The following is a 25,303-nucleotide window of genomic DNA, read 5'->3' on the forward strand; positions in this document are numbered from 1 at the left end:
ATACCTTACAAGAGACCTTTTGCACGGAGCATATCCCAGTTGCATTATATTCACTTATTACCATATTTTCTCTAAATCTATCCCAGTTACATTATAGTCACTTATTATCATGTTTTTATAAAACCATATGGACTGCACAACGTCACACCTATCTGTTATGTTAGGTGCCTAAGACCCAGATTTAGGTGCTACTGGTATTCACAAAATCCCCACTCAGCTGCCACCTCACCCTGTAGGCACCTAAACTCACTTAGTGACTTTGTTCTTGTAGTAAAAGTTCCCTAGGCACCAACATTTCTGCCTCTGAGCATGCGCACGGCTGCCTCACTCTAGGCATCCACACACCTATCTCCCACCTAAGTCCCAGTGTGGTTCACAAACCAAGGAAGATAGGTGCTTGGTTCCTGAAATCACAGGCAGGGCTTGATCTGGTAGGCATGTTCGGAGGCTGCCTAACTCCAGAAATAGAACAGTGGGAAGGGAAGCCAGTAGCAAGACTGAGAATTACTGTATAGCCTGTGGGTAAGGCACTCAGCTGTGAGGTGGGAGACCCTGGATCCAGTCCCCCTACTGCAATGACTATTGATACACACTGATACAGCTTTAACAAGAGAGATTGAGGGAGCCCCATATCAGAATATCCCATAGTTCAGTGGTTGTTAGGGTGCTTGCCTGAGACGTGGCAGATCCCTGTTCAAATCCCTTTGCCTCATCAGGCAGAGGGGGGACTTGAGCTGGGGGTCTCACACATCCCACGTGAGTATCCTAGCCACTGCACTAAAAGTTATGAAGGAGCTCCCCCGCCTTCTCCTCTTGCAGGAAACACCTTAGGTGCCTAACTCCAGGAGAGGGTTCACAGCTGAGAATCCCAAGCAGAGCTAGGCGCCTATCTCAGCAAAAGGGGCGGGGCTTGGCACAGAACCTGCTAGTCATCATCTCCCATTGACTAGCTTAAGTGGCTCCCTACCCAGGGTGCTGGCTTTTGTGGATTGCATTCTAAGGTGCCTCTCTCCCCATGCATTGTATAAGGAGCCTAGGCACCTTACTCAGGCTTTGTGAAGCAGTGCTGGTCCTGTGATTTTCTAGGTGCCTAAAAGTTAGGTGTTACGTCACTCAGTGACCCACTTCCTAAATCCCTATGTGAATCTAGCCGTAAGTCCCTTCTGCATAGTAAAAAGAGCAGGACTTAAGAAGGGAATGCATAGCTAAGTGCTTTATTAGCATGATGTGAACAGTGCTTCATCTCTATCATCTCAGACTTACACATTCTCCACTCACACCCCATTTTGAATAATGCACACTTGCACATAATGAAGTAAGTGCACAGGAAACTCCAGCCTTACTACTATTGTTCAGAGTGGAGGGCTACACCTTGTGCTTAACCTTATATCCTTGCATAACTCTTACTTGCACTGTGCTGGAGTGCAACATCTTACACGCCTGGCTGTGCACTGAACAAGGGAGCAAAGACCAAGGCATTAAGCCTCCCACCTTCCCTCTAAAGATAGTAAATATAACTGGGTCCGATATATCCATCCCTGCCCATCCTAGCTAATATCCCTGATTTATCTTCAGTTAATTCCATAGTGTTGCACCAGAGATTGATTTGGCCCACTATCACCGTTTTGCATGAGGAAGCTGAGGCAGAAAGATGGTAGTGACTTGCCCAAGCTCATACAGGGAGTCTGACACGCCAGAGATAAACCTCATGATCCTAGATTTCTGTCCTGTGCTTTTATCTCAAGATTTTTCTTCCTCTCTTGTCTAATGTTTTAGAGTAGGGGTCAGCAACCTTTCAGAAGTGGTGTGCCGAGTCTTCATTTATTCACTCTGATTTAAGGTTTCACGTGCCAGTAATACATTTTAACATTTTTAGAAGGGCTCTTTCTATAAGTCTATAATATATAACTAAACTATTGTTGTATGTAAAGTAAATAAGGTTTTTAAAATGTTTAAGATGCTTCATTTAAAATTAAATTAAAATGCAGAGTCCCCCAGACCGGTGGCCAGGACCCGAGCGGTGTGAGTGCCACTGAAAATTAGCTCGCGTGCCGCTTTCAGCACATGTGCCATAAGTTGCCTACCCCTGTTTTAGAGCATCTCAGAGCCCCAGCCCATTCTTATGAAACTTCTCTATTATTTTCTTTCAGTGCCTGGAAAAAAACCCTTTTATGAAATGTATTTGAAGTTTATTGCAGCCTAGTGGCTGACAAGGCACTTTCTGTAAATAGTAAACGTTTCGAGTCACTCAGCAGCTGAAAAGCAACTACTCCATAAAACAGGTTTGTTTAGCGCTACTCAGTGCTTCCAGCAGAATTTTTAAGATGACAAAAAAATAACCTTGAATTCCTCAGAGATACAGGGTACTGTATTCTCTAGAGAAGAGGTTTTCAACCTGTGGTCTGTGGACCCCTGGAGGTTTGCACACTAAGATTTCCAAAGGGGTCCGCACCTCCATTCAAAAATTTTTAGGGGTTCACAGATGAAAGAAGGTTGAAAACTATTTCAGTCAGCCTTCTGTGCCAAAGGTCTTACGCTTAATTTGGCCATGTAACAGCTCTGTTCAGGATGGGGCTTTTGGCAATCTGAAGATTAAATAAATAATAGGGGTAAAGATGCTTCCCAGCAGTCCCACCAGTCTACATTACTCCAGCAAGCCATACAAAACCTTTCATTTGCATAAATACAGGTTTTGTCAGCAGCACTCACAGACGGGACTTGGATAGGGTAGGAGTATAGGGAATTTATTACATAATATGAAATGTCAGGGCATTTGCAAGGTACATCAGGAGGCTTTTATAACAAAGGGAACAGCAGTAAAGGATTCATGTTTTAAATGTGAATATATTCCCCTACCACAGAACTGTATTTAAACAGTAGTTTTTGGAAATAAATTTTAAATATATAGCAAGGATAGCAAACGGGCATTTTGTCCATCTTAAGCTACTGTTATGCTGACATAGTATCTTGAAAAGCACCTTGCACTGGTAATAAAAATGGTTCATAGTTCTGATTTATTATGCATGAGTTAAGTGGAGTGCAGCTTTTGCCTTCATTAGTTTTCTTGCAGAACAGCCTAATTTTATATCGCCTTGCCCACTTTTAAATCCTCATCTCTCTATGCTCCCTATTAATTAAATTCAAAGTCCGAGGCTAGATAAGACTACGTTTAGAAGCCCATCGTTAAAGAGTAGCAAAATTCCTTAAAGAACGAAGTAGTTTTTTAAATTTTAAAATGATGGAGCATCACATCATACTAGACTCAGATACAATTCAGTCATTGGTTGGTGATATGTAATTCTCAAAGTGAGTTATTTAATCTATTTAAATATTGTGTTAGCTTCATTATTAGAGTTTAATACCATAGATTGTTCATAATGCAACACCTGACTTTACTACACTATACTCCTGTACGCTTTAACATTACACGCTCTGCCCTGCCCAAGCTGTAAAATGGGGAGGAAGGAATAACTTTGTGGGTGATGCTCCAAACTGGGTTCGTGGATTCCAACGGGAGCATTCTCTGGCCAGAGTGAGGGTCTCTGTAACAAGGAAATTGAGAGTGTTGGGGAAGAAAAGCGAGGTAATGGGAGGCTAGAAAGGAGTTTAGTAAGAGTTCACTGTTTGAATGTTGGTATTAGCTCACTTACCCGCCCTGGACAATGAGCAATCTCAACAAAGCTGGGAACATCAAATGCATTACACTTGTCTTTAATTCTTTGTCATGCTGCTGTCCTACCGTTAGCACCAATTCAAATCTCAAATTATACACAGACATTGCACAAACTTGTTTTATCTATTAAGATGCAGATATGTAACTTTCTGCACCCTGGACATGATCTGGGGTTAAGTGCGTAAGAAAACAGCAGAGTAAGGTTTTTCCTCCTGATCTGTACCATGAAGATTAATGGTACTCTGTTACACTACAAATGGAATCAATCTGACATGCCAGAATCTACGTGCATCCAGAACTGTTCATTTTTCTGGCTTGTTTCACTGTAAAAATATTGACCTCTAGCCCCAATAAAAGGCAACACTTTCTCTGGTTATGAAGCCTACTTAGTACTTGCTGTTATCTGTGATGTACTGTCCTTACTGTGGCTGACAGTTTGAAAAATGGCAGCGCATTAAGATATCAGGGTTTTAACATCATTTTAAAAGACTCAAGATGTTTAACTAAAGAATGTCTTTTGTATCATCTCATGGGTAAAAATCAACCTTCTGCAATAAATGTAAAAGGATGAAGGATGTCTCCCCGCATTAGCTCTTCTCAACTTTTTGAGGCTGAGAAATAATAGAGCAGCACTAAGATGAGCATCTGAAAGCATTTCACACATACGCTCTTTTATAGACACTCGTGTATGGGCCAGTGGAGTCAGCAGACCTGGGTTGTGTTCCTGACTCCGCCATTGAATTGCTGTGTGATCCTGTGCCTTAGTTTCTCCATTATAAAATGAGGATAATGCTTAGTCCACCACTACAAAGCACTAAGAGATCTATGGATAGGAAACACTATAAGAGCTCCAAGGATCTCGAAGTGCTTACAAATATTAATTCATTAATGCCTTGCAACAATCCTGCAAAATTACCCGTTTTATTACTAATTAATTACACACAGACAAAATGCTTGGTGCTGTACGAGACACAAAAGAAGTCACTATCTTTGCCCCTGAGACCTTGGAATCTTAGTAGACAGACAACAGACTTTAGGTTTCACAGGTAAAAAAATGAAGCACAAAAACCTGACTTGCTCAAAGCCACACAATTTATGGAGGAACTAGCAATAGGATTCAGCTCTCCTGTCACCGAGTCTTGGATTTCAACCAGTAGGTCATTCTCACTCATTTCTTATAGCCTCTATTAAATTATACTCCTTTTTAATTACAGGTTCTTTGCCTATTAAATAGATTTCAACCAATCTGCTTAAAGAATAGAATTCAGCTCTCTATTACACATATGATATGCATATAGAACAAGTTTAGAATTATCTAAATATTGTATTTGATTGTAAAGAATCTATTTCCTCCATGAAATTCACAAATCAAAGTATAAAGATATCTGTTGTAAACTGGCAGTGTTCAGATGTGGATCCAAATTAGGTTTACATTAGAGTTCAAGGTTGAGGGTGAAGCTTCAGGGTTAGACTAGAGGGAACTGAAATCTCAAATTGTTCTGATTCATTTTTATAAACATTGAATGGTGATAGTTCATAAAATCAGCTGTTCTTCCAAGATCTTAACACCTTGAGCCAACATCTAATGAGAAGGGCTGAGATTTTGCTTGCATCCTCCCCAAATAGGAAAATAGAACCATTCTGGGTTTGGATCCAACCAGGAACTAAAAGTGAATGGGGTGGTTTCACATTCCAGGGTCCATATTCAGGGTTTTAGTTTTAGCCCATCTGTCGTATAAACCAAACAAAATATCAGTGTGGAATCTACAAGATGACTTATTTTTTCCCCCATCATCATTTTCATGCAGCAGCAGTTTTGTATCATTCAAGCTCAGTTACTACCTCCTGAGTGGGCGAAGATTTAAAAAAACAAAAAAACAAAAACAAAGCTGCCCATAACAACTCTGAATTTTTAATTGAATTTGTAATCACTGTCTGCAGTGTGGTTGTAGAGACATGACTTAGGCTTTGTCTACATTACCCACATTTTAGAGACACAGGTGTGCCGTTAAAAGGCGCACAGTATAGCTGCTGTTTGATGGCAGGAGAGAGCTCTCCCGCCAACAAAAAACTTTCACCCCCAATGAGCGCTGGCAGCTTTGTTGGCAGGAGAGCGCTCCTGCCGACAAAGCACTGTTCGCATCAGCGCTTTTCGTCGGTAAAACTTTTGTCGTGCAGCGGTGTGTGTTTTTTTAACACCCCTGAATGACAAAAGTTTTGCCAACGAAGTTTCAGTGTAGACAAACCCTAAGATCTCTGTGGAGCTCAAAAGCTTGTCTCTTTCACCAACAGAAGTTGGTCCACCCACCTCATCTTGGCAATCACTGTTAGTTTTAACCTTCCAATATACTTGATTCCTAGTGCTACCAGTGGCTAAAGGAAAAAATTGTAAGTGAAGAAGGAAGAAAACAGCAAATAAAGCTGAAAGACCTTTCCCCAATTGCAGATCGTCTTGGATGCACACTACCTCAGCTAGCAGTTGGTAAGAAATACTGAAAGTATAATTTATTGCTGCTTTCTCCCCTCTTGCTTGATACTTGATTTGGTTCACATCATAGTATTGAAAAAAAAAAAAACACTCTAGAACTAGTACAGTAATTCATATATACCAAATGTTGTGCTTTGCTGATCTTTGGCAGATCATCAAAAACTGTCTTGCACAAAGCCATGAAACCATGAGTACTCCATTAGTATTCACTCATTCCATTTACGTCTCTGAGAGAGGGATAACTTAAAAGCCTTAATAGCCAGAGAACCAGCAGTATCTCTGGGACCTGCTGCATTTCAAATGGCACATTCAAAGTGACAGCCAGCAGGGATAGCTTTCTGCTTCAGAAAGAAGTGATTTAAATCAAGTCATCACTCAGAAAGACAGATTAAGTCAAGTGATCATTTAGATAATAGAAACTGTAGACCAGGATGCCAGGGATGGATGACGATTGATGATGTAAGATGCAGTGCTACTTTATAAGGAGGCATGCACTGACCGAACATGATGAGTATATGAAAAGGAAGAAATGCTTTAGAGTAAAGTAAAATGCCAGTTTAAATTACTACTCTCTATTCTTGACTCATCATCCTCTGGCAAAGACAATATCCATTTTCTTATAAAACCGCAATAAAGTGAGCTAGCAATTACTATGAAATAATCACAAGTGCCTTTGTTTCTTGCAGTGTCCCAGGAATCTAGTACCTTTGAAATAGCCACAGACCACCTGATTAACTCATGCTTTATAAATACAGCTAACAGAGAACAGAGATACCTTTTTTCAAAAGGAGAGGTCATTAATCATTTTTAAGTGTGCTGTCTTCTCTATGCTTGCCTTGAGTCATTACTGAAATGTTGCACACAGATGGCTGTCAGAGAAGTGATCCTGCAGTTTAAATAACTTAAGTAACCACTCCTGTCCCCTAGCACCAAAAAACCTGCTCCAGCATCAGTTTATTAGCAGCTTAAGTGGTCAGATGATTCTGATGGAAGATCTATTTCATAGTTTATCTTTCAGTATTATGCACAGGAACTAGATATTAAAGTCTTACCTATAATCACAGGGAATGAGTAAATGCTGACTAAATCAAGATGCTGGGCAATTACCCTTTCAGCGGTTTACCAGTGTAGTATATAAGTCAGTGGTACATGCTCATTGGGAACACTTTTTTTCTGGTCATCCATCTCAAAAAGGGTATAGCAGAAATAGATGGAAGTTGGATTAATACAAATAGAGGCATGGAAAGCCTTTCATATGTTAAATAGTTTGGGACTGTTTAGTTGAAAGGGGAAATAACTTAGGAAGAAGATAAAGCTATACAATATAATGAATAATATAGCAAAGGTAAATTGAGCAGTCCTATTTACCCTTTCCCATAACGTGAGAACAAGGAGACATTCAATAAAACAAAGGCAGCAAATTCAAAACTGAAAAAGGGAAATATTTACACAATGCATAGTTAGCCTGAGGAACACATTACAACAATGTATCAAGTGCTTATTAACATTTTTTAAAGGATTTGACATTTACGTGGATAATGAGAACATTCAATTATATTAGATGGGATCTTTTAAAAAATAAGGATATAAACTTTCATGCTTCAGGACACAAACCAACCACTATCTGACAGGGATTAGGAAGAAACTGGCTCTATGGACAGGTTATTCTATAGTGATCTACTAAGGGGTTTCCTGCACCCTCCTCTGAAGCATTTGTTATTGACCACTGTCCTCAGATAAATGATTCTGGACTAGACTGATCTAGATGCAGTATGACAATTCCTATGTTCCTAACAGTCATGTGATTTTATTCCCAGCATGGTGCCTGCGAAATGAAGGTGTGAGTTCTGTTCTTCTAGGATCTTCCAATCCAGAGCAACTGATAGAAAATCTTGGAGCCATTCAGGCAAGTAGTATACAAATAAATCCTACTAGTATCAAAAGCGTTTACTTACTTTTCTTTGAAGTTGTTTCAGGGTAGCATTGTACATACCCTGAGTCTAGTATGTTCAGTATCCTGAATTTAAAGGTTTACTACATTTTCAGTTCCTCTGCAGTTCTACTGACACTTTAATTAAAGAAACAAATATACTCTACTTCACTGCAGCCCACAAATATTATTTTCCAATCTCCAGTAGTCTTCTACAGGAGAATTTAAAAACCAAGGTCTGCGCTGACATTAAATATCTCATAGCATTTTTCATGAGGGGCTTGCTCTGATATCCTTGATCACAAACTTCCCTCCCATCACTGTTCAATGATGTTTTACATGTGTATAGTTTACAAAATGCCCTGAGATCCTTAGAAGAAAATTACAGCAGACCTTCTAGTATACAGTCATTACAATTTGGGAAGGAAGGAAAGCAGGCACCATATAAATGTAAACTATTTACCATACAGAGACAGAGAGCTCTTACATTATTTTATACAATTGGTTTAATTTTGGAAAACCTGTTTAACCAAGAATAACCATTAAGCAATCCTGTTAATATGTGGGCTTCATTTTTTCTTCATCCTTAGGTTCTTCCAAAGATGACATCACACATTGTAAGTGAAATAGATAATATTCTAGGGAATAAGCCCATCAGCAAGAAGGACTACCGATCATAATGCAATGCATGGTTACACAGGACTGCATGGTTAAAATAGTGCTCTGTATATAGTACAGTACTGAATTAATATCCAGTCATTAGAATCATGCAGCAGCTTGCTGCTTAGTCTCTATTGTTACTGGATTTTTCAAGGTGTGTGCTGTTGCTACCAATCTGCAGTAAAATTCAAAAGCACAGTTGATCTCTCATACAACTGAGAATATCTTTGTATTTTCTTATCTCTGACTAAAGTCATTGACTCTTACTTTTCTCTTAGCACCTCATGCTTATGCAGTAAAATACACATATCAAGCAAAAAACAAAATACAAAAACTATTTATATCCTTTAGGTACTTGGTAATTAAAGAAGGATGTACAGATATATTTTTTCAATGAACAAAAACAAAACTTACGGTTTTAGTAAAGACGCATTCTAAGAAATTTCAACTATAAAAATTCTTCAGCTAGATCATAGAATGAGCGAGTTCAAAATTTTCAAATGCAATTTTTATATAGGCTTTAGGCTGTAGCTGAAAAAGGACCTTACAGTAAAAAGTCAGAAAATTAATTACTACATGGTTCAGCTTCTAAATAGTTCAGTTAAGAATTTTGCATATTGAGTGTGCTCAGCTGTTCATTATATAATTCAGTTGCTGTAAAATATCAGAAAACCAGATATTTGTTTTGGTGAAAAGGTTACATTTGCTCTGACTGTATCCTGGAAATCAGCCATAAGTAGTATTTTTGACAAGGTATTTTTAAACAATGAGTTTTGTGAAAGTGTTTCATCCTTACACAGGAAACACTGGTACATTTATCAGTTAATCTGCCCATTTTAAGAACAGCTTCATAAATATAGTAACCTCACTTTGCTTTGTAAAATGCATTTACTATAACTTCAGTAAGTTTATTTCACACATGTATTGCATACATATACACTTCCTAAAGAGTACGGTAATGTACAGTACATATAGGGCCCTTGTATACCATGTTTCCTAACTTCATAACATAGGAGGGTTGCACACATTTTCCAGATGACACATGAACAGAACATAGATACTGATATTTTTAAAGTTAAAATGTTTTTCTTCTATTTCATCCAATGATCTATAGTATGTGTAAATGAACTTAGCTTCTGTATAATAGAACTGCAATCTAACTTCTGCTTGTACACAATAAAAGCATTTTGTGCATCTAACCTTATAACTAGAACATTTATTACAATCAGTGATTTTGTTTTTAGGACAAGAAAATACCTACATTACGCTCAGCAGCAAAGTGAAAACAATTTTGCAAGATCCATAAAAATATTAAATTGAGATTTTTCCATTGAAATGAATGAGATATAAATGATCTCTTTGGCCCACCAAGATCTTACTACTTTTTCAGTGATCAGCCGCCCAAAAGAGGGCACATGGGGAAGAAAAAAGCCATTATTTATTGTTAGATGATGAGGGGGGACATCCCATACAGTACGTTTCACCCACAGCTGTTTACTGATCAGTGCCACATACTTAAAATGTTTGATGCATATTTTGTTGATAAAAGATATTTAAATAAGAAACCAAGAAACTGCACTGATTTAACTCTTGTGTGAAGTGGAAGGGCTTCAGGAGTTAGAATACCTTACAAAGGTGAAAAAGTGAAATGCACTCTTTTGCAGGGTACCAACTGAACTATTCCTTTATTTATGTACCAATCCCTTTTCTCTTTTAGGACACATTCCTTATGTTTTCCCCTCAGTCATACAGGAATCCTGCACTCTCTGTGTGTAAGCCAAAATTAAAAATTCTTGCCTGTTATAGAAATTAATGTAATAAATACTCATTAAAAAGGGAGATGGCACTGTCCTTTATTCAGAGAGAAAACTAATACGAAGAGTCAAGCGGTTTAATAATTTGGCAGATAGCAATGGGATGCCAAGCAACAAACAACTTTTAGGCTAACCTTCATTCTACTTATGGAATTGGGAGCATCTCTAAACCAGCTGTCGGGGGCCGGCGCAGGTTACAGTATCACACAATCTTTGTCACTTTAGACACTCCTACCATCTCTGTGATTTATAGACATTGATCTCCTCTAAGGGGAAAAGGAGAGCGAGGGAAACACGTGGTTATGCAAGCATGACAGGATTTGGAGAAAATGATGGGGATTTAAATTAAGAGTCCAGAAATGATTTGGGTTTCAAATATTTGTTAAGCTTCTTATCCTATAACATCCTATAATTCTCAGGAGAAACTCTGACCTTACAAAGATGGTCTCCAGGCCTTAGAAACATAACCATTCCAAAAAAACTAAACTAAAGAGAAAAAGTTAGTAAAATATTCAATGAGCTGACAGTAACAGCATTTCATTGTTGGTAACCTGTCACTTAGAGAAAAATATCAGCCACTTCCTAAAAGGCTGAAAATCTAGGTCCCTCTTCTGCAAATACATGTTCTTAACTATGCATGTGAGTACTGTAGTCCCATTTTAAGAGTCAATGGTACTACTTGTGTGTTGGATGGATTAGGGCCCAAAATGTATTCTGCCTTGTTCTTCCTTTTTGGTTTCTATCCTCCCCACAACTCTACCTCAATGCAGAAGTGGGGGTTTGTTGTTGTTGTTGTTGTTAAAGTATAATGAATCCCATTGTGCTAGGCCCTGTACAAACGGAGTAAGAGGCAGTCCTTACCTGTGATGTCAAGCCTACCGTTCTCCAGTGGCCCAGGGCAGAAAAGACCACAATTCAAGGTGAAAACACCTGAAAGTCTAGAACAATTTTTTGAAAGACATCTTTCTGCAGCAGCAGAAAAAAACAAAAACATACGCATCCAAACTTTTCCCCCTCTGAAAGTCATCTTTAAGCTTCTCCATGTAAAATACTTAGACAAACCCTGCATACTCTAAGGCAAGCCAGACCCAATACCTGCCGCACTCGAACTGCAAACTGGAAGTTCTGCAGAGGCTTTATTTAAATATTAAAAAGGCAGTTAATCTTCCTTGTAGATGAAAATATAGTATAGTATAACATCTCGTATTTCAGCATTGCATTTATTTTAACCTGTCCCTATGTTCAGTTTTTAGGATGCCACAGATTTGTATAGGCAACATAGCCATTGTGTTAGCTATAAGTTTTGGTATTTAGGGGCGGGGGGGGAGGGGGGAAAGAAAAGGAGAGCAATTGGAGCTTTGAGCAAATAGCAGAGCAGTTTGGGGTTGTTGACTAGGGACATTGGTAGGAAAATCTAGCATATCCCCATCCCAGTCAAAAAGGGGTTAAAGACATCCTCTGGGCAGTCAGCCCCAATCCAGCACACCAGTGAGGTATGTAAAAGGGAGGATCCCAGCTCAGCTGGAGGTGGCACACTAATGGAGCAGGGTTGGAATTCAAGCTCCACAGGCCCAGGATGTAGGGTTGCAGACTAGGGGATACCACTTGAGACCCTTGGTTGCCCAGGACCCTTCAGAAAGGAGAGTGGGTGGTTCTTTTTCTTCCTTTGCTTTCCCAAAACCCTGGACTCTGCCTTTTGTAAGCTCCTGACCTTCATCTTGACTACTTTACCTCTTCCCCCACATGCACACTGGAAAGGAGGCAAATGTCCTGGGCAACACTGCTGGAAGACTCCAGGACAACCCCCCAGCAATACCATGGTCAAGGATACAAGAGCGTTACCCTTCCTCCTTTGTCCCAAGGGGTGCCAGAAAGGTATAATCTACTACAGTTAAAATATTAACATTTTGATTATCATCTTTAGGTTTGACTTAACCCATTGGGATGAATGGGTTAATTCACATTCACAGCTGTTTCAGGATATTTTCCAACAGAACTTTCTTTAGGCTTATTCCTGGCTCATACTTTCAAGGTTCTTTGCTAGACTAGGGACTTGGTTTATTTTAAAAAAACAACATGGAAGCTTTTACTCTGAAGCACAACTCCATAGGGCAAGGTGAGGCTGCCACCATCACAGAGCTCTACTGATAGTCTTCCATCTGAAAACCTTAGAAATTTAGAAGGTAAATATCAAGAAGCCCACTACAGTCAGTATTCTTGAACTTTTTATTAAAATATTTCAAATTATAAGTATTAAGAGATGGATTGTCACTTTTTGTAACTAATGGGTTAAGCTCTTTTATACATATCAAAAAAAACAACATATTTGCAAGTCTGCCATCGAGTTCAGAGCATGGTTATTTTCTGTGCTTTGGAGTGGTAGCCTAATTCAGTTTACGGAAACGCCAAAGGAAACATTTGACAAATCATCCTTATTATGATTACAAAGTACTTCCAAGGAGTTAAGCTTATTACAGCTTTTGATATGGTATATTTCCTTCCTTCTGCCACTTAAGTTTGATTCATTCAATTTTATTTCAACAATATCTTAGCAAGTAACCAAAGCTAAATTCAAAGTTTGCTTTACAGTTATTGTTGTAAAAAAGCTCAAGTTTTCAGACTGTTTATACCTCCCACACTTAAGTCTTGAATGAAATTGGATCCACCCACAAATATGAACAGATGACCACTGTTTTGTCTATTTGGAGCCTGTAGACAGAAGGGCGATCAGTCCAGATGAAGCGCTTATAGACAGAATGTAGTTTCTGTGGGGAAAAGGTTAAGGATGTAAACTTAAAGCTACCACAAGTAACATCTCTTACAATAAACATTTATAGTAGGGGTCTGAAGAGAAAGGGTGGAAACAGAGTTTTGCAATAGGTACTGCAGCATACTTGATGTCTAGTTTAGAGACAGACGCTATTAGGAATTAAGCCTATTTATAAGTGTGTGTTAATTTTAAAAAACAAAGCCTAGACTAGCCCCCAAAGAGAAGTTTTAAATGCTGTTAACAGGCATCCTATCTTGAATACTGCATCAAATTAGTGCTGCATAAAGTAAGCGACTTCAGCTCTGGAGGAAATGATTTCACATTCAAGAAATTACTGCAGAGTAGGAAAAAAATATCCTGTAGCACAACAGCCCACAACATTTAAATTTCCTGACAAGAATATACCATAGGGCAGTTCCATATAAATGTTAACTAGCTCTTACTGCAGCACACACCATTGTATCGAGTTATCCATACCACGCAGCTTCTTCATAGAGTTCAAATGAGACACCCAAGCACGTTCAATGCTAAATGAGAACAAAAACCATCAGCATGCAAGTACGGGTTGGAGCTGCCTTGGTAATCTCTATTTAGACTGTTCTATAACCTAATGCCCAAATGTTACTGGACAAACTAAATTATGAAACTACATGGCTATCAATAAAAAACTTGTGAACAGTTCTCAGATTGTTTACAGTGAAATAGTAGTAAAGGATACACAGTGGGGTTGAAATTCTTCAATAGAAAAAATGAAGCAATGATGACCAAGACGAGAAAGAGGGTGTTGTTGTAGAAGATAGAAAATGTTGTTGCTTCGTAATCTGCAACTTCGTTTTTCTTCCACAGAATTCTATGTATAAATGCAAATAAATTTTAAATATGTGTAGATTAATACAAATCTGGATACTAACACCACTATTGCAGCACTCCTTCAGAGATGGCACCTTTTATGTCAGTAAAAAAAGGACACACTGAAACCTCTCGATAAAATACCTTTTACCATGACAGAATGAGTTACTGAACATCAAAAGTCACCATAATAGGATTATATATGTCATTTCTGTCACTGATAAATTAATAAAAATCAGATGCATGCAATGCTGTTAAACACTGTTGTCTCTTTTCTTCTTTACATAACTGAATATGAAAAAACCACAAGGGCACAATTGGGTCCCAAATAACCAAGTTTATTAACTATACAAAGACATTCCCTGCCTAGCTGCATACATACTGCTCCTCTGACTGTTTTCAGACTGCTTCTAATAGAAAATGCAGTCAGTGCTACTTGAGGCCTGACAAGCTAGTACAGGAATAACCTATATTTATTGAGTATACATATACATACTTAAGTCACCTACGTTTTTCAAGAATCTGGGTCCAAAGGTCACAAAAACTGAACCTTTATTACTAGATTGAGATGAACACTCATTATTTTGCAGGTACAGTGCCCATGCTGTCAATCCAAGGGAAAACGTGGTCCTTGCTCTAAAAAACTGATGGTTCAATTCCCAGAAGTATTCGTCATAAGTTTGTGTTTTTTTAATAGATATTAAACTAGAAAGTATTCCTAATATACCCATCACTCAAGTTCTTAGTCATTAAATACAAATTTGAGATCCACTTTGTCTATACTAACACGGCTACCCCTCTGATACTTGACACTTTGTCTATAAAGGATCTAACCTTCACCACTCCTTAATACAGCTGCTTTTTTTTTTTTTTAGATCTATTGTTCAGACTCAGTTATAGGAAGGCTTTTGTGAAAAGCTGAGTTTTCATGTTTCAAAAACAGTCAGTCTTGGCCTCTCTGATCCCCTCTTGATAAAGGGTTCCTGTCATAAATATAAAGGGAAGGGTAACAATCTTGTATGCAGTAACGTCAAATCCCTCCTGGCCAAAGGTACAGAATCACTTACCTGTAAGGGGTTAATCAGTCAATTAACCTAGTTGGCACCTGACCAGAAGGACCCAAGGGGGAAAGAAGATACTTTCAAATTGTGGGGCGGGGGGGGGCGGGATTTGTTTTTGTTCCCTCTCGGGACAAAGAGAGAGGGACCAAGCAGGTAACCCAGCTCTTACTGAAATGATACATCTAAAATTACAGAAATTGCAAGTAATAGCAAGGAAATGTGTTAGATTATCTTTTGTTTTACCTTGTGAATTTTCCCTATGCTAAGAGGGAGGTTTATTCCTGTTTTTGTAACTTTGAAGTTGAGCCTAGAGGGGAATCCCCTGTGTTTTAAATCTTTTTATTACCCTGTAAAATTACCTTCCATCCTGATTTTACAGAGGTGCTGCTTTTACTTTTTTCTTTATAATAAAGTTCTTCTTTTAAGAACCCAATTCGTTTTTAGTGTCCTAAACATAAAGGGTCTGGTCTGTACTTTTATTAAAGGCAATTTGTTGGTATATTATTCTCAAGCCTCCCCAGGAAAGGGGGTGAAGGGGTTTGGGGGGATATTTTGGGGAAATAGGAACTTCAAGTGGTCCTTTTCCTGAATCATTTGGTGGTGGCAGCAATACCGTCCAAGGGAAGGAATCTGTGCCTTGGGGAAGTTTTTAACCTAAGCTGGTGGAATATAAACTTAGGGGGTCTTTCATGTGGGTCCCCACATCTGTACCCCAGAGTTCAGAGTGGGGAGGGAACCCTGACAGTTTCAAAGACAGACTTTCTGTTAACAACCCTGCCTCAGCTCAAAAGTGCTTCACCATGGGCTCCATCAGCTGCAGAGTTCCCACTGGCTGTAGATGTCTTCTCAAGTCATGAAGCAAGAGACAGTGCCTAATATCATATCATGGGCCTTTAAAATTAGGATCCTATTCATTTTTACAATGCGAATCAAAGGAGATTACCTCTCATCCTTCTCTTTGCGAGACATCTTCCTATTGTCTGCCTCAGAAAGTTTGCGAGTAACTTCTTTGGAAACAGCATCTTCTCTCTTTTGGGCTACTCTGCAAGGATATGAGTTTAGATCAGAATCAAAATATGAAAGTTCAATAACTACAGTTTCTTCCCATTTACATTATGGAGTCAAAAACAAACCAAAACATTTAGCAACTTTGTATCATGTTAAACAGACACCAACTGAAAGCTAGTTGATTTTTAAAGAATCAGTCAAATGTAGTTTCTGGTACTATAGCTGCCCATGAGGGGGGGAAAAAAAGTTTTTTTTTCCTTTTAGTTAGTCTTTCCACACACAAATGGGATAGACCTACACAAACAGTAGAAATCTATTGCCAATGTAAGGGAAATAGTACGACCTTTCTTGTATGTTTGGTGTTAAGGCCATCAAATCACAGACAACTAAAAAAAAAAAAAAAAAGGTTTCCCTCTGATCTTTCAGCTACAGTGATCTCAGGAGTTACATGCAACAATTGTAAAAACAGACTTAAGCATGATTTTCAAGTAATAGTCTCATAAACCCTCAGCACACTGATGTTTTGAGAGAGCAGTCATTCACTTGGCTGAGGATGCTCATCTCCACAGTGAAACCAATGACATTTTAATTTTTCTTCTGTTGGTTTAGGATTTTCAGCAGAAATTTACCATGCAAAATCTGAGCTTGATGCTTAAGAACGCCATTCAATCAAGATTTAGGACAATTCACTGACCAATGCAATATCAGAAGTCATGGAAAAGCAGATCAGAACTTCCGAAGCTACTCCAATCCTTATGTAAAACAAAGAATTTTTTTTTTTTTAACTAGAATTACATTTTGGAGCAGAAGAGGAGATGCGTTCTTAGAGAATCTCCTTCATGCAGTGGACAGTCCTTTAAGATACTCCTCCTAGTGGCAAACGATGCCTCAGGGAGTTGAGCCTTATTCAATATACCAGAATTGGGTAAAAATTTGAATAAACAACCCACTGTAAATGTTAATTTCACTATCTCTGTTATGAAAAGATGCATTCAAATTGTTAGCAAGCTTACTTGTGTTTGAGAACAAACTTGACGTTCTTGTACGCAAAGGCTACCAGATATGTACTGACAAGGGTCATTACACTGTACAGGACTGCAGACTGAACAAGATCCATGTGCCATATCCGCCAGTACAGCCCTAAAAAAACAGAATATTCATAAAGATTTATTCAGTCCCCCATTAAGTGAGACAGGTTACTAACATTTCTGTCTTCACTACACTTGATCTAGAATTAGTCAGATGTGTTGGATAGAAATAGGACAGAGCTAAGAGGACAGGACTGTCCATTTTTTAAAAAGTCACGTCCCTGAGGCAGAGAAGATCTATGTTTTCTGGGGCTCATCTGTGACACTCTCACAGCAAGGGTGATGCCTCCCTTCACCTTGCTGGAGCAGATGCCTCCGAGGGCGCTGCAATTTCAGAGCGGGCGGTGTGAATCGGGACCCCCCTGCTTCGCATGGACACTAACGGCCCCACGTCTCCCTTCTCCGGGGCAGGCGGTAGCCGGCTGCCAGCGCCGGAAGATGGGCTCAGGGGGTCAGCGCTGCCTGAGGGCCCCGGCTCAGGACGTAGCCGCGATACGCTCACGGCTCAGACCCCCCCTCCCCCAACGTGCCACGTCGCCACCACGGAGGCTGCCTCGAGCCGCGACCCCTCACCCGGGACACCCAGGCCGGAAAGGAAGCGGCGGGAGCCGAGCCCGCCCGGCCCGGCCCAGCCCCTCAGGGATGGGGATGGCGGCCCGCGGAGAGCCCCGCTCGCTCGCCCGCCCGCCGCGCGGGCACTCACAGATGGGGATGGCGGACACGATGAAGGCGTTGCCGAAGAAGAGCGCCGAGGACTTGGCCGAGAGGTTGCGGCTGAAGTCCTGCAGGAGCAGGTCCTCCTCCGACTGCTGCCGGGCCCCGCTACCGCCTTTCGGAGCCATCGCTGAGACCAGCCGAGCGAGCAACCCTACCGCTGGTCCTGCCCGGGACCCGTAGCTGAGGCAGCCAACGTACACTCAGCACACAGCCGAAGGGCGGGGGCGCCTCTGCCCCCGAGTCCTTCCGGGGTCAATTTGCAGCCTCTCCGCTCCTCGCGGCCCCGAAACGCCCCGGAAAGCGGCTAGTTTCCGCTGTCTAAACGAGCGGATCCCGCCGAGAAGCGTCGTATCAAACCCCAGAGAAAATACTGCGGACTCGCAGCAGAGCGGGGATCACTTCCGGGTCACCAGGCCCGGCCGACGTGGAAGGCGATGGGTGCGGGGGAGGGGTCACTTTCCACCTGCCTCCAGAGAGGTGGAGCGGCGTAAGCGCGCCGAGATGCTGAACAAGCCGGCCGGAGGGCGGAGCGTCCCCCGCCGGTATCCGGGCCGGGGGAAGGGGCCCTGGGTCGCAGCTGGGAGGGAGCCCCGTGTTCATGGCCAGCCCTCACCCCGCCGAGCCCTCCACAGCCCCGGGCCACCCAGTCAGGGGAAGCCGTTATCGTTCGCTCCTTTCACGGGCAGCTAAGCGGTGGCGCGAGCCAGGTCTCTGATGTGCCGGGGTCAGTGCTTAGCTCCGCCACGGCCGCTCTCTGTCACCACCGGCAATTCACTGTAACTAGTGAATTCGCTCCTGCCGCCCTTTGCATAACGTGTCACAGGTGCCCCTGCGCAAGAGATGGCAGCTGGGACTGGCTCAGTGGAGCTGCCTCAGTCAGTCTGTCCCACGGTACCAGTGCAGCCATTGGCGCCTCCCGCTGGTCGTGCTCTGAAGTGCCACAGCAACGGCCCACGGTGACCTCACCCTGCTGGGTCATTGCTGGCCTTGTGGTGGTTTCACACCCACGTGTCAGCCCTGCACCACAGCACAGTGACCTCGCACCGAAAGGGCTGCGCTGCACCAACATGAGCATGCAATATCAAGAGCTCTACGCACAACATGGTAAAGTCACATAAGAACGTACGGACTGTATTACACATGATACCATTTCCTCAAGATCTCATCGCCTTGCAACACTGCTGTTGCCACCTGCTCTGATTACTGTAACTGAGAGCACAGAGATCTGCCAGCTTGCAGGATTGGGGACCAAGTTTTTTGTTTAAGGTAATGTGTGAGTACCTCCTGTGATAATGTCAAAGGACATGCCCCACTAGGACATTTTGAATTATGAATTCTAAATTAGGCTAAGTACATTGAAAAACTAAGAAACCAGGAACAAAGCTTGTGTGTGAGAAACTGGAGAAAAGAGAGCACTAGTAAACAACATTTACTGTTTGTCCTAACTCCTAACCACCCTTTTAAAATGTAGTTGGCATAGCTCCTTTGCAGCTATTTCTCTCTCGTTTCTTTCAACTTTTGGAACTTTCACCAGTAGTCTTGGGAGAATATTCCATAATCTAATCGATCTTGCTATTAGGATATTTTCTTTGGTGTAATTTTGTTCCATTACTCCATGTCCTCTAGGACAAAGCAGTTCTCTCTCTCCTTAGTATTTACACATACATGAGGATAATTTACAATTTCTTTATTATTGTTTAGCCAAAATAGAAATTGTTAGTTTTTAATCTTTTCTCATAAATCAATCCATCTTGCAGCTCTCTGCTTAATTTTCCAATTTGTCGGTATCTTTGATGTGAGAAAAAATAGGTGCTGTAGGGAAGTGGTACCTAAAAGTTTCAAAATTAATTTGAGAGAGACATCCATGAAAAAATCTAAGCATGGTTGAATCTTTCTGGACCTCCTTTTGTTAAACTGCAAACTCATACTGAAAGTTGATTTAATGATTTGAAATTTACCAAAATGTAGACCAACAAGACTGCTATTGTGATAGGAGGGCTAATGTCAGTGATGTCATGCTACCTACGGGCCAATGGGGAAACAACACATCGGCAAATGAGTCCCTCTCCCAGTTCTCAGTCATGGCTTGAAATAGAACTAAGGCATTTATAACCTTTGGGTGGTACTGTTACTTCTCACACCTAGTACTCTTAGTCTGCAAAAATTGGTTCATGCTGAACCTCCCTCCTATTACAACACTATTTTATTTTAAGCACTATTGGTGAGGTTTTTATTTTAAGCACCATTGGTGAGGTTTTTAGCGCTGTTTTGCATTTTCACTAAATTGTAAAATCTAGTAATTAGTAATGGGATTCCCCATATAGTCCATTCACCCCTGTCTTAAAGCCATTTTTTTGCCTATCTCCAGACAATACAACTGCACTACCTTGTAGTTGGAAGGATTTCTTCACACCCCAAAAGGGTTAAAAAATTAATTAAATAACAAAAAGCATAAATTCTTCAAAAAAGAAGTTCCATAGCGCCAAGATTTTTAAGGTATTTAGGCACCTAAGGATGCACAGCAGCACCTTACTGGGATTTTCAAAAACACCTAGGTGCCTAACTGGCATGGCACCTGGACATTTTTGAAAATCCCATTAGTTGCCTATCTTAAGGCACCTAAATACCTTTAAAAATATGGCCCCTAGTGTCCCAGTTCATCGCTGCATCTTTAGGTTACACTAAATGTGTCCTGGAAATGCTTTATACCTGCACCTCAACCCTCTGCTGCATCCCATGCCCCTCCTGCACCCCAACCCCCTGCCCATAGTCCCCTCCCACATGCTGCACCCCTCCCTGCACCCCAATCCCCTGCCCTGAGCCCCTTCTTGCACACCGCACTCCCTCCCGCACCCCAACCCTCTGCCCCAGCCCTACATTCATGGCCTTGCATGCAATTTCCCCACCCAGATGTGGCCCTCGGGCCAAAAAGTTTGCCCACCCCAGTACAGTGCAAAACTCAATCATCTCAACCATGTATTCTAATATAGGTCTAACAACATGGTATTTCATCAATATGAGGGGGACCTCACCAAAAGAGAATTTATAAGGACTTTACTACACACAAAAATTGCACTAATTTATCTACATCAGTTTAGAAATTGGGTGGGCACTCTCTAAACCAATTTAAGAGTGTCCACACAAGGGGATTACACCAATTTCACTAAATCAGTGCAATCCCTTTGAGTGGACACTGTCAAATGGGTTTAAGAATGCCTTATATCCATTTAGCTGTATTCGTCAACTAAGGGTACATCTACACTACAGGGGGGAGTCGATTTAAGATACGCAAATTCAGCTACGTGAATAGCGTAGCTGAATTCGACGTATCACAGCCGACTTACCCCGTTGTGAGGACGGCGGCAAAATCGACTTCTGCGGCTTTTTGTTGGCGGCGCTTACTACCACCTCCGCTGGTGGAGTTAGAGCGCCGATTCGGGGATCAATTGTCGCGTCCCGACGGGACGCGATAAATCGATCCCCGAGAGGTCGATTTCTACCCGCCGATTCAGGCGGGTAGTATAGACCAGACCTAAACCAATATAGGGCACACAAACCGATTTAGTTAAATCTGCACAACTTTTGTGTTTAGACAAGGGCTAATTCTATGCTACATGTGACCTCTTTCTAATAGAAGGGTCCTATCACATGGTAAAAATGATTGTGTGGATGGCAGCCCCATGTTTCCTTTCATGTAGGCTGGTGCCTATTTAAACTAAACAGAGTTGGAACATTCTTGGTTTTATAGTTCACTTTAATTTATGTCAAATAACACTAACTTAGAAACACTTCCAAGAATTTAAAGAACTAACCTGAGTAGGTGAGTTACTGTCTCACATATAAGTAACAATCGGGGGTGAAAGTAATTTAAAGGACTTACCCGTACTCCAGAGTCCTGTGGAGGGGGCAGGGCCTCAGCCGGAAGAGGCGGGGCCTTTAAATCCTGGGATTTTTAAATTAGGATTTAAAAGGGCTCGGGGATCCAGCTGAAGCTAGGCGCCCCGGGCCCTTTAAATCACCCCCGGAGCTCCCAGCTGCAGAGGTGGCTGGGAACCCTGGGTAGGGTGACCACACAGCAAATGTGAAAAATTGGGACGGGGGTGGGGGAGGTGCCAGTGCCCTTTTAAGGGGTGGGGGGGGAGGACAAGTGTTTCTGGGCTAACACCTCAGGAACTTCTGCTTAATGTGTGCTGCTTAATGGAATCCATCCTTCCCCAGGGGACTGTTGGTCCAACTCCTACACTGAAGAGCTATCTTTTTTGAGAGATCCATCCATACTGTACCTATACATTTAGAACATACCTGGATCAGAGTAGATTTAGATCTGTGAAGCAAGACAAGAAGATTTTGTTTTCCCAGGAAGACATTCATATGGATGTTCCAAAGTTAGCTTTTGAGTGCCATACCCCCACATGGTGGGAGCCAGGGGGGCAAAGGACTGCGTTGCACCATGCCCACCAGTGCCCTGCTTTCCCTAGATCCTCCCTATTTCCTAGCAAGTCAGATATCAAGGATTTTTTAATCTCCCTTCCAGGCACATAAAACAGTGCAGGGGGCACACCAGTGGGTGGCTAGTAGTAGGGGAAGGCAGGGCAGGGGTGAATGAAGGACAACTGGAATAGCCTGCATGAAATATACAAGATACTTATAAATTATAATAAATAAATAAATTAATGGAGATATCCTATCTCCTAGAACTGGAAGGGACCTTGAAAGGTCATTGAGTCCAGCCCCCTGCCTTCACTAGCAGGACCAAGTACTGATTTTGCCCCAGATCCCTAAGTGGCCCCCTCAAGGATTGAACTCACAACCCTGGGTTTAGCAGGCCAATGCTCAAACCACTGAGCTATCCCTCCCCCCATAACTTAGAGAAAGTTTTGTCAATTTCAGCCACTGCACTCTGCAGGCAGGACAAAACAAAAAGAGATCTGAAATTGCTCCCTATGTTCTTATGCAGGCAGCTAGAGGGGAGAGCCCCTGCTGAGTGGGGGGTAGGGAGGATTTAAGCTATGCAGCCAAATGCTTGTATTTGTTGTGTATATTAGTATTGGAGAGATCCCCTCATCCCGGGGGCAGAAAAGAACTGCCCCTGCCATGGTCAAACACACCATCCCCCAGCCCCCTCCCCCCAGCAACTGTGAGTGAAATTAACAAGGATGCCAGAAATGGCTCCTAACCCTGGGGGTTGAACGGCGGCTTGCTTCTCCCTCTCAGCCAGTCTCCCTGCTGCAAGCTAGAGGGGAGCCCTTGCAGCCGCTGCTGAGTGCCAGGCAGGGGGAAAGCACGGAGCCTAGCGTTGTCAGCCTGGCTGGAGGAGGAGTCAGACTGCACCTTTTCTTACCGGTCCTGGTCCTCCGTACTGGCTTACTTTCACCTCTGGTAACAGTCATTCACTAATCATAGTGTATTAAACCTGTAGTGTATTAAATTGCTCCCTGTAGGAATGTGCTACTTACGATGTACTACTTTCAGATGCCAGTCCTGGTGCTCTGAGCGGCATGGTAAGGGGGCGGGGAACGGGGGGGTTGGATAAGGGGCAGGGGATCCCAGGGGACAAGGAACAGGGGGTGTTGGATATGGGGTGGGGTCCCGGGGGGGCGGTTGGGGCGGGGGGGTCTCAGGAGGGGGCAGTCAGGGGACAAGGAGCAGGGGGGTTGGATGGGTGGAGGGGTTCGGAGGGGGCAGTCAGGGGGCGGGAAGTGGGAGGGGGCAGATAAGGGGTGGGGGCCAGGCGGTTTGGGGAGGCACAGCCTTCCCTACCTGGGTGTAGTGTATTAAATTGCTCCCCTTAGGAATGTGCTACTTACAGTGTACTACTTATGGCTGCTAGTCCTGGTGCTCCCTAGGTAGCACATTCCTACGAGGAGCAATTTAATACACTACACCTGGCGGCTCTTGCAGCCGCACTGCTGGGCAGGAGCTCACAGCCCCGCTGCCTAGAGCGCTGGCGGCACGGCGAGCTGAGGCTGCGGGGGAGGGGCTGGGGGCTAGCCTCCCTGGCCGGGGGCTCAAGGGCCGGACAGGACGGTCCCATGGGCTGTAGTTTGCCCATCTCTGCTTTATACTGTACAACAGTCCTCAAAAGTCCTTTGGCAAATGCTGTTTGCCCCTAGATGGCACTCAAAAATTTCTATTAAATATAAAGCATTACCCAAGTAAGAAAGACTGGGAATACTGAGATTTGCTTGTGGGTTCTTCTTAAAACAAACACTAAAACAACTACATATTTACTAATAATACTGTTTATTTATGTGACTAAGCAGTGTGCAAATGTTCTAGTCAAAGGAACTTTCTGTCCAAGACATGTTATTACTCAGAGAACTGACCAGAGCTTTACTTGTGGGGAGATTTCAGGGTGGGGATGTTTTCATATAGTAGTGCCTTGGCAGTGCTTTTCCGTACACACACATTTCTCTGTTTTAGTAGTGTGGGTAATTTTTTTTTTTTTTTAAACAGTGTAACATGTAGGATAGGAATCCAAGTTCCTGTCCTAGAACTGGGTACACACAGGAGGGAGAACATCACTTTGGAACACTATCTTCTTCCTTCTGGTCAACTAGACCATTTGCTTTTCAAATCCAAACTGGCTGAATAAGTCATATTGTAAGTAGGGATTGTTGTAACCATGTCTGAACCATGTTTAAATATGTTTTGAAACATAGTTACATGCAAAGTCTAAAAGAGTTTTGTCTCCAGTCTGAAGAGGCTTCTAGAGCATGTGGTAAGGAAGTTAGTTTTCCTTTATTATAGTTTGATAACTTTGTTCGCTTATGCCATTTGTTGAAAGCTGGATGACAGAGAAAACGTATTGTAGTAAAGTGGTTATAATTAAGGCTACGTTTTAGTCATGGGTATTTTTAGTAAAAGTCATGGACAGGGCACGGGCAGTAAACAAAAATTCAGGGCCTGTGACCTGTCTATGACTTTTACTATATACCCCTAACTAAAACTTGGGGGGGAGGTTATGCTCTGGGGGCAGGGGTGGTCCAGGAGCGCTGGGGGAGGTGACCTGGGACCCCACTGGTGCTGCGGGGGCTGGGCAGCGGCGGGCAGCCTGGAACCCCCACTGGTGCTGCTGGGAGGGGAGAGGATGGGCAGCGGTGGGTGGCCCGGGACCCCCGCTGGTGCTGGGAGGACAGGGGGGTAGCGGCAGGCGGCCCGGGACCCCTGCTGGTGCTAGGCGGGGCGGGCAGTGGCAGGCGGCCCGGGACCCCCGCTGGTGCTGGGTGGGCTGGGCAGCGGCGG

The 25,303-nt window shown here is 42.4% G+C and overlaps 3 protein-coding genes across 8 annotated transcripts in view; 2 read left to right on the plus strand and 1 right to left on the minus strand.

Annotated features, from left to right (window-relative positions):
- Positions 1 to 11,870, plus strand: part of KCNAB1 (potassium voltage-gated channel subfamily A member regulatory beta subunit 1) — a 239,582-nt gene extending 227,712 nt beyond the window's left edge. For all 4 annotated transcript variants that reach the window (XM_029911140.1, XM_029911141.1, XM_029911142.1 and 1 more), the window contains 3 exons: positions 6,035 to 6,155; positions 7,979 to 8,067; positions 8,682 to 11,870. In XM_029911140.1, coding sequence (XP_029767000.1) covers positions 6,035 to 6,155; positions 7,979 to 8,067; positions 8,682 to 8,771 — 300 coding nt within the window. In that variant the 3' untranslated portion in view covers positions 8,772 to 11,870. The remainder of the gene's footprint in view (positions 1 to 6,034; positions 6,156 to 7,978; positions 8,068 to 8,681) is intronic.
- Positions 11,871 to 12,777: 907 nt separating this feature from the next.
- SSR3 (signal sequence receptor subunit 3) lies at positions 12,778 to 18,322 on the minus strand. 2 transcript variants are annotated; one of them, XM_026650006.2, is made up of 5 exons: positions 18,045 to 18,322; positions 17,267 to 17,393; positions 16,189 to 16,287; positions 14,054 to 14,185; positions 12,778 to 13,330 (listed from the first exon to the last, which is right to left on the minus strand). In XM_026650006.2, the coding sequence occupies exons 1-5, from the start codon at positions 18,181 to 18,183 to the stop codon at positions 13,264 to 13,266; spliced, it is 564 nt and encodes a 187-aa protein (XP_026505791.1). In that variant the 5' UTR covers positions 18,184 to 18,322; the 3' UTR covers positions 12,778 to 13,263. The 2 variants fall into 2 exon arrangements, with proteins under 2 accessions (XP_026505791.1, XP_026505792.1); XM_026650007.2 differs by lacking the exon at positions 18,045 to 18,322 and adding an exon at positions 17,638 to 17,769.
- Positions 18,323 to 18,544: 222 nt separating this feature from the next.
- The window catches only part of TIPARP (TCDD inducible poly(ADP-ribose) polymerase), a 67,862-nt gene continuing 61,103 nt past the window's right edge, over positions 18,545 to 25,303 (plus strand). Inside the window, exon 1 of one of the 2 annotated variants that reach the window (XM_024192682.3) lies at positions 18,545 to 19,324. The gene's annotated coding sequence lies outside the window, so the exon portion shown is untranslated. Of the gene's footprint in view, positions 19,325 to 23,161; positions 23,438 to 25,303 lie in introns of those variants that run through there. The other variant, XM_026650005.1, reaches the window with a different exon arrangement.

This window comes from Terrapene carolina, unplaced genomic scaffold (genome assembly GCF_002925995.2).
Source record: "Terrapene carolina triunguis isolate 2854851 unplaced genomic scaffold, T_m_triunguis-2.0 Scaffold88, whole genome shotgun sequence".
Classification (NCBI taxonomy): Eukaryota; Metazoa; Chordata; order Testudines; family Emydidae; genus Terrapene; species Terrapene triunguis.

What these genes read in the sequence shown, in the direction of transcription:
- SSR3 (XM_026650006.2), bottom strand. Translation starts at nt 18,183, where the DNA reads ATGGCTCCGAAAGGCGGTAGCGGGGCCCGGCAGCAGTCGGAGGAGGAC. An exon ending in CGTGTCCGCCATCCCCATCT is followed by an intron (nt 17,394 to 18,044) that starts GTGAGTGCCCGC and finishes CTGTTTTTTTAG; the next exon opens with GGCTGTACTGGCGGATATGG. An exon ending in AAGAATTTCAACCCCACTGT is followed by an intron (nt 13,331 to 14,053) that starts GTATCCTTTACT and finishes TTTTCCCCACAG; the next exon opens with AAACTACATTCTGTCTATAA.